The sequence below is a fragment of the Nomascus leucogenys genome, chromosome 17 (assembly GCF_006542625.1).
Source record: "Nomascus leucogenys isolate Asia chromosome 17, Asia_NLE_v1, whole genome shotgun sequence".
Taxonomy (NCBI): domain Eukaryota; kingdom Metazoa; phylum Chordata; class Mammalia; order Primates; family Hylobatidae; genus Nomascus; species Nomascus leucogenys.
Genome location: NC_044397.1, coordinates 34,182,731 through 34,196,492, shown reverse-complemented (window position 1 = coordinate 34,196,492; position 13,762 = coordinate 34,182,731). Strand labels below are relative to the sequence as shown.

The window sequence follows — 13,762 nt, the reverse complement described above, 5'->3', positions numbered from 1 at the left end:
GACACCAGCCCATCCTTTAGACTCCCTGCAAGGAGGCGGCCCGACCCAGTGGGTGCCTGTCGTTGGGTGAAGAGGAATGGCCGACCTACTGGTCCCGCTTCCGTGAGTAGCACAGGGGTGCCTGCTCAGAGTGTACTACAACGCTGACTCGTAGAAGGCGAGGATTGCGGGGCCTGGGTGAGATGGGACCCACAAAGTTGTGGGATCGAAATCTCGGTAGGTCCTTGGGGAAAGTGGGGACGGAAGGGGAGATGAGCAGATTGGAATGGAGCCGAGAGAGACGGAGGAAACTGACAGTTGCGTCCCTGGTGGGAAGACTAAAATCTATGCAGAAACAGGGATAGGCAAAAGCATGGTGCACGGGCGGGACAGGCAGAGCGCCGGGACAGAAACCCTTAGGACATTGTGACCCCTTGCTGATCCTGGATCCTTACAGAATATGTCTTGTGGGTGGAGCTAGATCTGCAAGGCATAGGCAAGCCTCTTAGAGAATCAAAAAGTGATTTGGAAGGAACTTCAGCTATTACTACTTTGTTGAAGCAAATCAAATGCTATTCTTTAATGTTACTTGACGTTTCAAGTTAAATACAAGAAAACCTGAAGTGTGGCATTTTATATATTTTTTCAAAATGTATCAGTTTCTTGGAGATTCTGATATTCCTTTCCTCTCTTTCCCCCTAAGTATCATTGATCCAACCTAAATTCATACTAGGACACAATCTCTCTAGTCTGCAGTAGCCGTCACAGTGGAGTCAGGATTGGAGAAAGAAAATGCACTGCTTAGTCCATTTCATGCTGGACAGCTCCAGTTAGAAACTTTTCCTTGTGTTGAACAGAAATACACCCTCTGGTGATGTCTGTCTATTGTTCCTATTCACAGGTCCCCAGGACAATAGATGACACAGTACTTCCTCCTCTTCATAACGGCTATTTTAACATCCTAGGAGAGCTAAAGGTTTGGAGTTCTTTCCTGAGTTGCCATTTCCCCACCTTAGAACCCTTCACAGGTTGTACCTATTAGCAAAGTGATGAGAAACCATTTCAGCAGCAGAGGTGAGTGAGCTATGGCAGTGAGGCACATTGCATCCAAGTTTTAGCTGACTCAGGCAATTGGCTCCAGTGAGAGGACCACAAAAGGCACCCACTTAAAGAGGCCACTTCCCACCAATACTCATCGAAACATAACAAGGAGTGTTAAGAAACAGCAGCTGCTATTCTGCTTTTGAACAAAATTTTCTTTTAACAGTTTGCCAGATGACAGAGGTGGAAACAACTCAAAAAGTTGTTACCTTTTTTCTTTTTTGTCTTTTTGTTGTTGTTGAGAGAGTCTTGCTCTGTCACCCAGGCTGGAGTGCAGTGGTGATTTCAGCTCACTGCAACCTTCCGCTCCCAGGTTCAAGCGATTTCCTTGCCTCAGCCTCCAGAGTAGCTGGGATTACAGGTGGGCACCACCACACCTAGGTAATTTTTGTATTTTTAGTAGAGATGGGGTTTCACCATGTTGGCCAGGCTGGTCTCAAACTCTTGACCTCAGGTGATCCGCCCGTCTTGGCCTCCCAAAGTGCTGGGATTACAGGCGTGAGCCACCACACCTAGCCTATTTTGCTTTTTTAGTGCAAATTAACAAACTGATTCTAAAGTTTATATAGAAATGCTAAGGATTTAGAATTGCCAAAACAATTTTGAAAAAGAATAAAATTGGAATACTTGTACACTTTTAAGATTTTTTTCCTAAAGCTATAGTAATCAAGACGATATGGTATCAGCATAAAGATAGACAAATAGATCAGTACAGCAGAACAGAAAGTCCAGAAATATGAGGGTGAATTTCTTAAAGAAAAAAAAGTCCAGAAATAGATCTAGATACATACAATAGCTGATTTTTAATAAATTACTAAGGTAATTCTGCATCTAGCTAAGCTGAAAATTAGGCAGAGGATCTGTTTATAACAGTGACAGTAATGCAAAGGAGACCAATTGTGCAGACTCAGCAGGTCCCCTGAGTCAAAGTTGTGGCTCATACAGGAAGAGGGTGGGATCCAGGGACCTGTTCTCTGTCACAGCGTAGTCCGCAGGAACTTTACCCAGCCATCATGACGGTCCACATATTGATGACAAATGCTAATAGTACCAAGTGGTGTGACAAGTGTAAGGACCAGCCCCACAGGGTCGATGGGTCTCTCCCTGTGTGTGGCGACGAGAGAGTGTAGAAATAAAGACACAAGACAAAGAGATAAAAGAAAAGGCAGCTGGGCCCGGGGGACCACTACCACCAATGTGCGGAGACCAGTAGTGGCCTCGAATGTCTGGCTTTGCTGTTATTTATTGTATACAAAGCAAAAGGGGCAGGGTAAAGAATGTGAGTCTTCTCCAATGATAGGTAAGGTCACGTGGGTCACGTGTCCACTGGACAGGGGGCCCTTCCCTGCCTGGCAGCTGAGGCAGAGAGAGAGAGAAGACAAACAGAAAGACTGCTTACGCCATTATTTCTACATATCAGAGACTTTTAGTACTTTCACTAATTTACTACTGCTATCTAGAAGGCAGAGCCAGGTGTACAGGATGGAACATGAAGGCAGACTAGGAGCGTGACCACTGAAGCACAGCATCACAGGGAGACGGTTAGGCCTCCGGATAACTGCGGGCAAGCCTGACTGATGTCAGGCCCTCCACGAGAGGTGGAGGAGCAGAGTCTTCTCTAAACTCCCCCGGGGAAAAGGAGACTCCCTTTCCCGGTCTGCTAAGTAGCGGGTGTTGTTCCTTGACACTTTTCACTACCGCTAGACCATGGTCCGCCTGACAGCGGGCGTCTTCGCAGACGCTGGCGTCACTGCTAGACCAAGGAGCCCTCTGGTGGCCCTGTCTGGGCGTAACAGAAGGCTCGCACTCTTGTCTTCTGGTCACTCCTCACTATGTCCCCTCAGCTCCTATCTCTGTATGGCCTGGTTTTTCTTAGGTTATGATTATAGAGCGAGGATTATTATAATATTGGAATAAAGAGTAATTACTACCAACTAATGATTATTGATATTGATATATAATCATATCTAAGATCTATATCTGGTATAACTATTCTTGTTTTATATTTTATTATACTGAAACAGCTCATGTCCTCGGTCTCTTGCCTCGGCGCCTGGGTGGCTTGCCGCCCACAACAAGGGTCGTAGATATCCTAGTAAGACTTCTTACTAAGGCAGTACAGAAACCTGAAGATATGGGCACTTATCAAATGGATGAAGTTTTGGTGGGGTCCAGTGGTTTGGGGACATCACCCAAAGGTAAAAGAAAGTTGTTCCACCTTGCACCCTCTAATCCCAAAACAATTGGTACAGGTCTGGTGGGCCCCTTTGGATTTGGGAGGTAGTGTATTCTACACGTGAGAAAACTGTTCCAACACATGTGTTAGGTGACCTAAAAGGCTTCCACTTTTTATTTGTTTATTTATTTATTTTGACACGGAATCTTACTCTGTAGCCCAGCCTAGAGTACAGTGCCATGATCTCAGCTTACTGCAACCTCTGCTTTCTAGATTCAACAATTCTCCTGCCTCAGCCTCCCTAGTAGCTGGGATTACAGGAGCCCGCCACCACGCCCAGCATTTTTGTATTTTAGTAGAGGAGGGGTTTCACCATGTTAGCCAGGCTGATCTTGAACTCCTGACCTCAAGCAATCCACCCACCTCGGCCTCCCAAAGTGCTGGGATTACAGGCATGAGCCACCATGCCCGGCCAGCTTCTACTTTTTATTGGGGCGAGAGAGCTCTATAGTAAATCCAAGCAACAGTGCAAGCTTACTTGCAAATTCAGTGGTTCCAGAAATATCCTTGATGGATACAGGTGCTGTATGGAGTCGCTGGCAAACCCCAATAAGAGTGTGAATTCGTGTGCTAGGGCTCCCATAACAAAGTACCACAAACTGGGTGGCTTAAACAACAGAAATCTGTTGGTTCACAGTCTGGAAGCTAGAAGTCAGAAATTAAGGTGTGGTTCCTATTGAGGCTGTGAGAAGGAATCTGTCCATGCCTCTCTCCTAGTTTCTGGGGATTTGCTGGATATATTTTGCATTCCTTGGCGTCATAAGAAGCATTTTCCCAGTCTTTACCCTCATCTTCATTTGGCATTCTCCCTGTGTGCTATGTCCAAACTTCCCTTTTTTATAAGGATACCAGTCATTAGATGAGGGACCCACCCTAATCCACTATGACCTCATCTTAAGTAATTACATCTGCAACGCTCCTATTGCCAAATAACATCACATTCTGAGGTATTAGGGGCTAGAACTTCAACGTATTAATTGGGGATGAGGTGGAGGTACATACAATTCAACCCATAATAAAAGAGTCACAGCACAAATACCTAAGATTCTGGAGCAAGGTCATGCCTTCTAAGGCAAAAAACAAAACCAAACCCACGTTTCCAAACTCCCAGGTCACTTACCTCTGCTCTACTGCCACCTCTCCCATAAACTTACACCTATGGCCTTATAGAAGTTCCCTACAACTAACTGATGGAGACAGAAGAGCCTTGGCCTCTGCACAGATTGGGGATTGGGTCAGTTCGGCATGTCGGCATCTTCCAGAAACAGACTGTTCATTACAGCCCCATTCGCGTTGCCCTGAAGCATACTGGTGAAGAAAAATTATCTCAGTGAGCAATGGTACATTTGGTCACCCATGCCGTATTTTGGAGGAGGTAGCCTAAGGTACGGATATGCATTGACTCCTGGGCAGTGATGAATGGCTTGGCTTGTTGGTTAGGGACCATCTTATTGTTTATGCAATAGGCTTATGAACAAAGACCATGGTAGCAGGGATAGAGGCTGTGCTTGGTCCCAACAATATGGGCTACCTCTTATTTTTCTTTTTTTTGAGACGGAGTCTCGCCCTGTTGCCCAGTCTGGAGTGCAGTGGTGTGATCTTGGCTCACTGCAGCCTCCACCTCCCAGGTTCAAGCAATTCTCCTGCCTCAGCCTCCCGAGTAGCTGGGACTACAAGTGCACACCACCGAGCCCGGGTAATTTTTGTATTTTTAGTTGAGACGGGGTTTCACCATGTTGCTCAGGCTGGTCTCGAACTCCTGAACTTGTGATCCACCCACCTCGGCCTCCCAAAGTGCTGGGATTACAGGTGTGAGCCACCGCGCCCGGCCAATATGGGCTACCTCTTACCAAGGCTGATGTAACTCTCACCATGGTGGAGTGTCCAGCCTGCCAGCATTAGAGACCAACACTGAGTCTTGGAGATACCAGCTACCACCAGGTTGAGTGCATCAGATCCCTTTTACCTTGGAATGGGCATCAATTTGTTCTTACCAGAATTGATATATGCTCTAAATGAGCTTGTCTTCCCCAACTACTTTGTCTCCAGCAGCACCACCATCTGAGAGCTTACAGGGTGCCTTATCCATTGACATACCTGAAACTAAGGAACCCATTAATAGCCAAGGAGGTGTGACAGTGAACTTGAAGGTACAAAATTCATGGTGCATACTCATCATCCAGAAGCAGCTAGCCAGATAGGATTTTGGAATGGCCTGTTGAAGACTGAGCTAAATTGCCGACTAAGATGTAATGCCTTGTAAAGTTGGGAGCAGTTCTTCAGGATACGGTATATGCACTGAAATGCATTGGGCCAAAATGGATGTATAGTATTGTGTCTCCAGTAGGACTACGTGCATACAGGAGTAGCCTCTATTACTATCACACCCAGCCACTCATCTGTAGAATTTGTGCCTCCTCGCTCCGAAATCTGAAGCCAGCTAGGTTATGATCCTCATTTCCAGGAAGAACATTTCCTCTAGTAGACATTAAATTGTTCCACTGAACTGAAAACAGAATACCACCAGGCCACTTTGAGTTTCTTGTGCCAGTAGGTCTGTAGGCAAAGAAAGGAGTCGTTACAGAGATGCCCACAATTCCTGCCACACACAACATAAATACAAAATCATATACCCAGTCAGCAGCATCCAGTAATCTGCCTCCCTAGACCCTTTAGGCACTTCAGTGTACGAATGGGGACAGGGGTGGGGAGGAGAGACTGTTTTAGACAAAGAAGAAAAATACAGTACGTAGCAATGTAATGGCTCTTAGCGATGACTTGGAACACTGGAAGGAAATATGAGGATGTATCTGGAGGAATAAGTTCTGAGACTATGATGTCATCAAGGAGGACTGTACGTTAGAGAGCCAGCCAGTGATAAAGGAGCAAATATTGGACTTGATGGTGCCGTAGGAGAAAAAAAAATATATATATATAGAGAGAGAGAGAGAGAGAGAGAGAGCAAAGATGCACTCAAGTGGATTATTGAGAAGACTCATGGGTAAGTAGAAAATGGCAACCACAAGCAAGATCAAACCCCATAAGGAATGGAGCATTAGTCAGGGCCTAGAAGGTAATTTGGGATACCACGTAATCACAGGCTCTGTAGCAGGTAGCAGTTCCTTTTGTAAGCTTTTCTCTTGTTGGGCTGTATCACAGAACTTTAGAGCCCAGAACTTTAGAGTCATGCCACAGCCATTCAAGGTCTCAGTTACTATTTTATAAAAGGTGAAGTTATTCTTGATCTAATCATAGAAGCCCTAATTATTACAATAACACTTGGACAGCAAAAACGCCTCAAATTCAACTTATTTCACCGTTGTTAATCTGAAAACTCCCTGGAAACATAAGGCAAACTCAGAATTTTGTAACTATCTAGTGTTGCAAAGAACGTCTGTTGCCTATAGATCAAGTATTTGAAAATACTGCCCATTCAACTGGCAATACATACATATTCAGTGTCTCAACAGACAATCTCTTCGTTTTGTGAAACCATTTATTCTTGATCTTCCTGTCTCCACGTTCGTTTCTTTCAGCTCCTCTGCCACAGACACACAATCACTATTTTTATTGTAACTATTAAAATTATTGTCATCAAGAAAAATAGAAGGAACATATAAGTATCTGAGCAGGGCGGTATAAAGGGAAATTCATCCCTTTTCCCCCGCCCTGTGCACCTCCTTGGAGCGGACAAGCTGAGGAACAAGATCCCCAAACCCGAGATTAGAGCCCTATACAGAGATGCATCCTCCCGCGATCCTAGAGAGGCGGAGCGCAGCTTCCGAAGGCGGGTGTGACGCACTTCCGGTTTTTGTAACGCTTTCCTTGGGCTCTGACGGCCAGGGGACCTGGATGTGAGTCCAGTGCTCCTGGTCCCGAAAGTCACAACCCCTTCTATCCCAGCACCTCAGACTTCTCCAGGCGGGGACAGAGTTGGACGTGCACGGCTGTGTCCTGCAATCCCCTCGCCACGACCGCCCCGGACGGAGTGGAAGCGGGTCCGTGTCCCCCAGCAGAGGTGTCCCTGGATACAGGTGGGAAGGGAACGAAGTTTTGGTTTCCGGATTGGAGACACTCCTGGGACTGGAGAGAGGCGGTCTGCGTGTCCCTTCTGGACCTCCAGTCCTGGTGTTTTACCCCAAAGACGCGCGGACAAAATGACCCCAGTCAGATATCTGTGCTCCCCAGTTGTCCCCACTGGTTTTTCTTGTGGTGGGGGCTTTTCTGGTTTCCTGGGTACCCCGAGTTGTAAAATTCTGGCGATCTTACACGATACCAAGTGCCGTTGGCCTTATAATTTGTTTTATTCGGATGGGCTTGTTAAGCCAGTGTCCGCGGATAATATGTTCACCCTCAAACCCATCACCGTTATGGTGGTGATTAGAGTGAAGGCCGAGCGCAGTGGCTCACGCCTGTAATCCCAGCACTTTGGGAAACCAAGGCAGGCGAATCGCTTGAGGCCAGGAGTTCTGAGATCAGCCTTGCCAACCTAGAGAAATTCTGGCTCTACTAGAAATACAGAAAATTAGACGTGGCGGCACACGCCTGTAATCCCAGCTACTTGGGATGCTGAGGCAGGGGAATCGCTTGAACCCGGGAGGCGGAGGTTGCAGTGAGCCGAGATCGCGTCACTGCACTCCAGCCTGGGAGACAAAGTAAGAGAGTGAGACTGTGTCTCAAAAACAAAAAAAAAAAGAGAATGTTTGAAGCCTACTGAATAAAGAAGTGATTTGGATGTAATAGGAAAAGCTCATTTACACTTCACCCTTTCAAGACTTTAGGAAGGGATTTTTTTGTTTGGTTGGTTTTTTTGTTTTTGAGACAGTCTTGCTCTGTCGCCCAGGCTGGAGTGCAGTGGCGCGATCTCGGCTCACTGCAACCGCCAGCGCCCGGGTTCAAGCAATTCTCCTGCCTCAGCTTCCTGAGTAGCTGGAATTACAGGCACCTGCCACCATGCCCGGCTAATTTTTGTACTGTTAGGAGAGACAGGGTTTCGCCATGTTGGCTAGGCTGGGAAAATGAACTCCTGACCTCAGGTGATCCGCCCGCCTCAGCCTCCCAAAGTGCTGGGATTACAGGGGTGAGCCACCACGCCCTGCCAGGAAGGGTTTTAAATGAGCAATTTCGGACATGGTGGGGGGGGGGGTTCAGTTGTGGGAGGTATCTATGCTTGACATCGAGGGATAAAGGAGAGAAGGGAATTTGTGGACGGTGCAGCGGACCACTGGGGACTGGCACCAGTTCTGCCATTGACGTTCTTGGATGAAACACATAGACCCACAAAGTCTCAAATGTGTCCTAAGTAAAGTAAAATAGATTATCTCAAGGTCTCTTCCAATTTTGGAATCTGCCGATAGACTGAATTTAACATTCAGCTAAGCAAAACCTACTGCCCCACATTCATTTCCAGTTGTGCCACCAACATACAGAAAGTTACTTGCATTATTGAGAGAGGCTAAGTGACACAGTACCAAAGAAAAGGTGGGGTTCGTTGGCCAGGCGCAGTAGCTCACGCTTGTAATACCAGCACTTTGGGAGGCCAAGGTGGGTGGATCACGAGGTCAGGAGTGTGAGACCAGCCTGGCCAACACAGTGAAACCCCGTCTCTATTAAAAATACAAAAATTAGCTGGGCATGGTGTTGGGCGCCTGTAATCCCAGCTACTCGGGAGGCCGAGGCAGAAGAATCACTTGAACCCTGGAGGCAGAGGTTGCAGTGAGCCGAGATCGGGCCACTGCAGTCCAGCCTGGGCCACAGAGCTAGACTCCATCTCAAAAAAAAAAAAAAGATGGGGTTCATTTAGTAAAGTCAGGTAATAACCTTTTTTAAGTTGTTTTTATTTTTTTTATTTATTTATTTTTATTATACTTTAAGTTCTAGGGTACATGTGCACAATGTGCAGGTTAGTTACATACGTATACATGTGCCATGTTGGTGTGCTGCACCCATTAACTCGTCATTTACATTAGGTATATCTCCTAATGCTATCCCTCCCTGCTTCCCCCACCCCACGACAGGCCCCAGTGTGTGATGTTCCCCACCTTGTATCCAAGTGTTCTCATTGTTCAATTCCCACCTATGAGTGAGAACATGCAGTGTTTGGTTTTCTGTCCTTGCGATAGTTTGCTCAGAATGATGGTTTCCAACTTCATCCATGTCCCTACGAAGGACATGAACTCATCCTTTTTTATGGCTGCATAGTATTCCATGGTGTATATGTGCCACATTTTCTTAATCCAGTCTATCATTGATGGACATTTGGGTTGGTTCCAAGTCTTTGCTATTGTGAATAGTGCCGCAGTAAACATACGTGTGCATGTGTCTTTATAGCAGCATGATTTATAATCCTTTGGGTATATACCCAGTAATAGGATGGCTGGGTCAAATGGTATTTCTAGTTCTAGATCTTTGAGGAATCGCCACACTGTCTTCCACAATGGTTGAACTAGTTTACAGTCCCACCAACAATGTAAAAGTGTTCCTATTTCTCCACATCCTCTCCAGCACCTGTTGTTTCCTAAGTCAGGTAATATCTTTAAATCCACTAAGTTCACATGAATGGTGAAATATTGCAGTGTACTAAAAGCAAACAAATGAGGGTGTTTTGTCAATCCTGTGTGTTGTAGAAATCTCATTCTCCCTCCAGAATAATTCATGGATCTATGTAACATGAACGTTTCAGTATTCGTAATACTGAATAATTATACAGCTTAATTTCTTATTTTTAAGAAATACAAGTTCTAATTTTTTTTCCCTATGCCCCAGTGCCCCAGTGGATCATCTTGTGTACCCTACTTGATGTTCTTTTTTTTTTTTTTTTTTTTGAGACAGAGTCTTGCTCAGTCACCCAGGCTGGAGTGCAGTGGCCCAATCTCGGCTCACTGCAAAGTCTGCCTCCCGGGTTCACGCCATTCTCCTGCTTCAGCCTCCCGAGTAGCTGGGACTACAGGCGTCCACCACCATGCCCAGCTAATTTTTTTGTATTTTTAGTAGAGACAGGGTTTCACTATGTTAGCCAGGATGGTCTTGATCTCCTGACCTTGTGATCCGCCTGCCTCGGCCTCCCAAAGTGCTGGGATTACAGGCCTGAGCCACCGTGCCCGGCCTTGATGATCATTTTTAAGAGTGACTAGATTGGCCAGGCACAGTGGCTCATGCCTGTAATCCCAGTACTTTGGGAGGCTGAGGCGGGCGGATCATCTGAGGTCGGGAGTTTGAGACCAACCGTGACCAACATGGAGAAACCCCATTTCTACTAAAAATACAAAATTAGCCAGGCGTGGTGGCACATGGCCTGTAATTCCAGCTACTTGGGAGGCAGAGGCAGGAGAATCACTTGAACCTGGGAAGTGGAGGTTGCAGTAAGCCAAGATCATGCCCTTGCACTCCAGCCTGGGCAACAAGAGCGAAATTCCATCTCCAAAGAAAAAAAAAGAATGACGAGATCACTTTTTAGAGTTGGCAGTGTAGCAGCATATTAAGGACACTCGCTTCAGACATGGATTTGAGTGCTGGTTCTATACTTACTGTGGGTTGTTAGACACATTTAATCTTTCTGAATTTTTATTTTTCATCTGTAATATAAGAATAGTAATTATGTGAACCTCATTAGGTTTCCCTGGGTATTAAATGAGTGGTGTATATAGTACACCAAATCTTCCTGACACACAGCCAACATGAATGATAGTTATTCATTATTTACCATGTCACACCACTAGATTTAGTGAATTGTTTTGTATGAGTTGTTAGCCCAGCAATACCATGTTGCTTTTTAATACTGCCGTTACATTTTTCTACCCTGCAGGATAGCAAAACCTGATCTCATAAAACCTAGGTCACAAAGGACAGCCCTGCAAAACAGACCCTATTTGGATCAAGTGAGCCAGTTCCTGGAACCTGAATAATGACTCCTGAATCAAGAGATACTACAGATTTGTCTCCAGGGAGTACCCAGGAGATGGAAGGCATCGTGATAGTGAAGGTGGAGGAGGAAGATGAAGAAGACCATTTTCAAAAGCAAAGAAACAAAGTAGAGTCATCGCCACAAGTTCTCAGTCATTCTACAACTATGAATGAGAGAGCCTTATTATCATCGTATTTAGTTGCATATAGAGTGGCAAAAGAGAAAATGGCTCACACAGCAGCTGAAAAAATTATCCTTCCAGCATGTATGGACATGGTACGGACAATTTTTGATGACAAATCAGCTGATAAACTAAGAACTATACCTCTTAGTGATAATACAATATCTCGTCGAATCTGTACGATTGCAAAACATTTGGAAGCAATGCTTATTACACGGCTGCAGTCCGGTATAGACTTTGCAATCCAACTTGATGAGAGCACTGATATTGCAAGTTGTCCCACACTCTTGGTTTATGTCAGATATGTGTGGCAAGATGATTTTGTAGAGGATCTCTTATGTTGTTTAAATTTAAATTCACATATAACTGGATTAGATTTATTTACTGAATTAGAAAACTGCCTTGTTGGTCAGTATAAATTAAACTGGAAACATTGTAAAGGAATTTCAAGTGATGGAACAGCAAATATGACCGGAAAACACAGCAGACTTACTGAAAAATTGTTAGAAGCAACCCACAACAATGCTCTTTGGAATCACTGTTTTATTCATCGAGAAGCTTTGGTATCCAAAGAAATTTCACCAAGTCTAATGGATGTATTGAAAAATGCAGTGAAAATTGTTAATTTTATTAAAGGAAGCTCACTAAATAGCCGACTTCTCGAAATATTTTGTTCAGAGATTGGAGTGAACCACACCCACTTATTGTTTCATACAGAAGTTCGTTGGCTTTCTCAAGGAAAAGTATTGAGCAGAGTATATGAACTTAGGAATGAGATTTACATTTTTCTCATTGAAAAGCAAGCTCATTTGGCAAATATTTTTGAAGACGACATTTGGGTAACAAAATTGGCATATTTAAGTGATATTTTTGGCATTCTTAATGAATTAAGCCTGAAAATGCAGGGGAAAAACAATGATATATTTCAGTATCTTGAACATATTCTAGGATTCCAAAAGACATTATTATTGTGGCAAGCAAGACTTAAAAGTAACCGCCCTAGCTACTATATGTTTCCAACGTTATTGCAACACATCGAAGAGAACATTATTAACGAAGACTGCTTAAAAGAAATAAAATTAGAGATACTGTTGCATCTCACTTCTTTGTCTCAAACTTTTAATTATTACTTTCCAGAAGAGAAATTTGAATCATTAAAGGAAAATATTTGGATGAAAGATCCATTTGCTTTTCAAAACCCAGAATCAATAATTGAGTTAAACTTGGAGCCTGAAGAAGAGAATGAATTATTGCAGCTCAGTTCATCATTCATACTAAAGAATTATTATAAGACATTAAGTTTATCAGCATTTTGGATTAAGATTAAAGATGACTTTCCACTGCTAAGTAGGAAGAGTATATTACTGTTACTACCATTCACAACTACGTATTTGTGTGAACTAGGATTTTCAATCTTGACACGATTAAAAACAAAGAAAAGAAATAGGCTCAATAGTGCACCAGATATGCGGGTAGCATTATCTTCGTGTGTTCCTGACTGGAAGGAACTTATGAACAGACAAGCACACCCATCACATTAAATAAAATCTTTACAAAATTCTGTGTTTAGCCAGGTGTGGTGGCTCATGCCTGTAATCCCAGCACTGGGAGACCGAGGTGGGCAGATCACTTGAGATCAGGAGTTCGAGACCAGCCTGGCCAACATGGTGAAACCTCATCTCTACTAAAAATAGAAAACTTAGCCAGGTGTGGTGGCACATGCCTGCAGTCCCAGTTACTTGGGTGTCTGAGGCAGGAGAATCTCTTAAACCAGGAAGGCAGAGATTGCAGTGAGCTGGGATAATCCCGCTGCATTCCAGCCTGGGCAGCAGAGTGAGACTTCATCTCAAAAAAAGAAAAAAAAAATTGTATCTGTACTTTTAAAGGGATTTTGCAGTACGATGTATTTAAATGTTAATAAAATTATATTTGCAATTAACTAGGATTTTATTTCTCTACATAGTATGTTTCATGAAACTCAGTTACATGAATGTGTGTATGTATACAAGGTGATTATATGAAATATATGTCCTTCTGTGAATTACAGTCAAGAATTTTGAAAACTAAGAGGCCAGCACAGTGGCTCACACCTGTAATCCCAGCACTTTGGGAGGCCAAGGTGGGTGGATTGCTTGTGCCCAGGAGTTTTGAGACCAGCCTGGGCAACACATTAAAATCTCGTCTCTACAAAAAGTACAAAAATTTAGCCAGGCTTGGTGGTGTGCACCTGTAATACCAGCTACTCGGGAGGCTGAGGTGGGAGGATCATTTGAGCCCAGTAGGTCGAGGCTACAGTGAGCTGTGATCGTGCCACTGCACTCTAGCCTGAGCAACAGAGCAAGACCCTGTCTTGAAAAAAAAA

General features: G+C 44.4%; 1 protein-coding gene across 2 annotated transcripts; it reads left to right on the top strand.

Moving 5' to 3' along the window:
- Positions 1–14: 14 nt before the first annotated feature.
- FAM200A (family with sequence similarity 200 member A) lies at positions 15–13,339 on the top strand. 2 transcript variants are annotated; one of them, XM_030796937.1, is made up of 2 exons: positions 15–102; positions 11,121–13,339. In XM_030796937.1, exon 2 carries the CDS (start codon positions 11,220–11,222, stop codon positions 12,939–12,941), a length of 1,722 nt encoding a protein of 573 aa, XP_030652797.1. In that variant the 5' UTR covers positions 15–102; positions 11,121–11,219; the 3' UTR covers positions 12,942–13,339. The 2 variants fall into 2 exon arrangements, with proteins under 2 accessions (XP_030652797.1, XP_030652798.1); XM_030796938.1 differs by having other exon boundaries at positions 39–102; positions 11,151–13,012.
- Positions 13,340–13,762: the final 423 nt, after the last annotated feature.

Coding starts and splice junctions, on each gene's coding strand:
- FAM200A (XM_030796937.1), top strand. CDS start 11,220: ATGACTCCTGAATCAAGAGATACTACAGATTTGTCTCCAGGGAGTACC.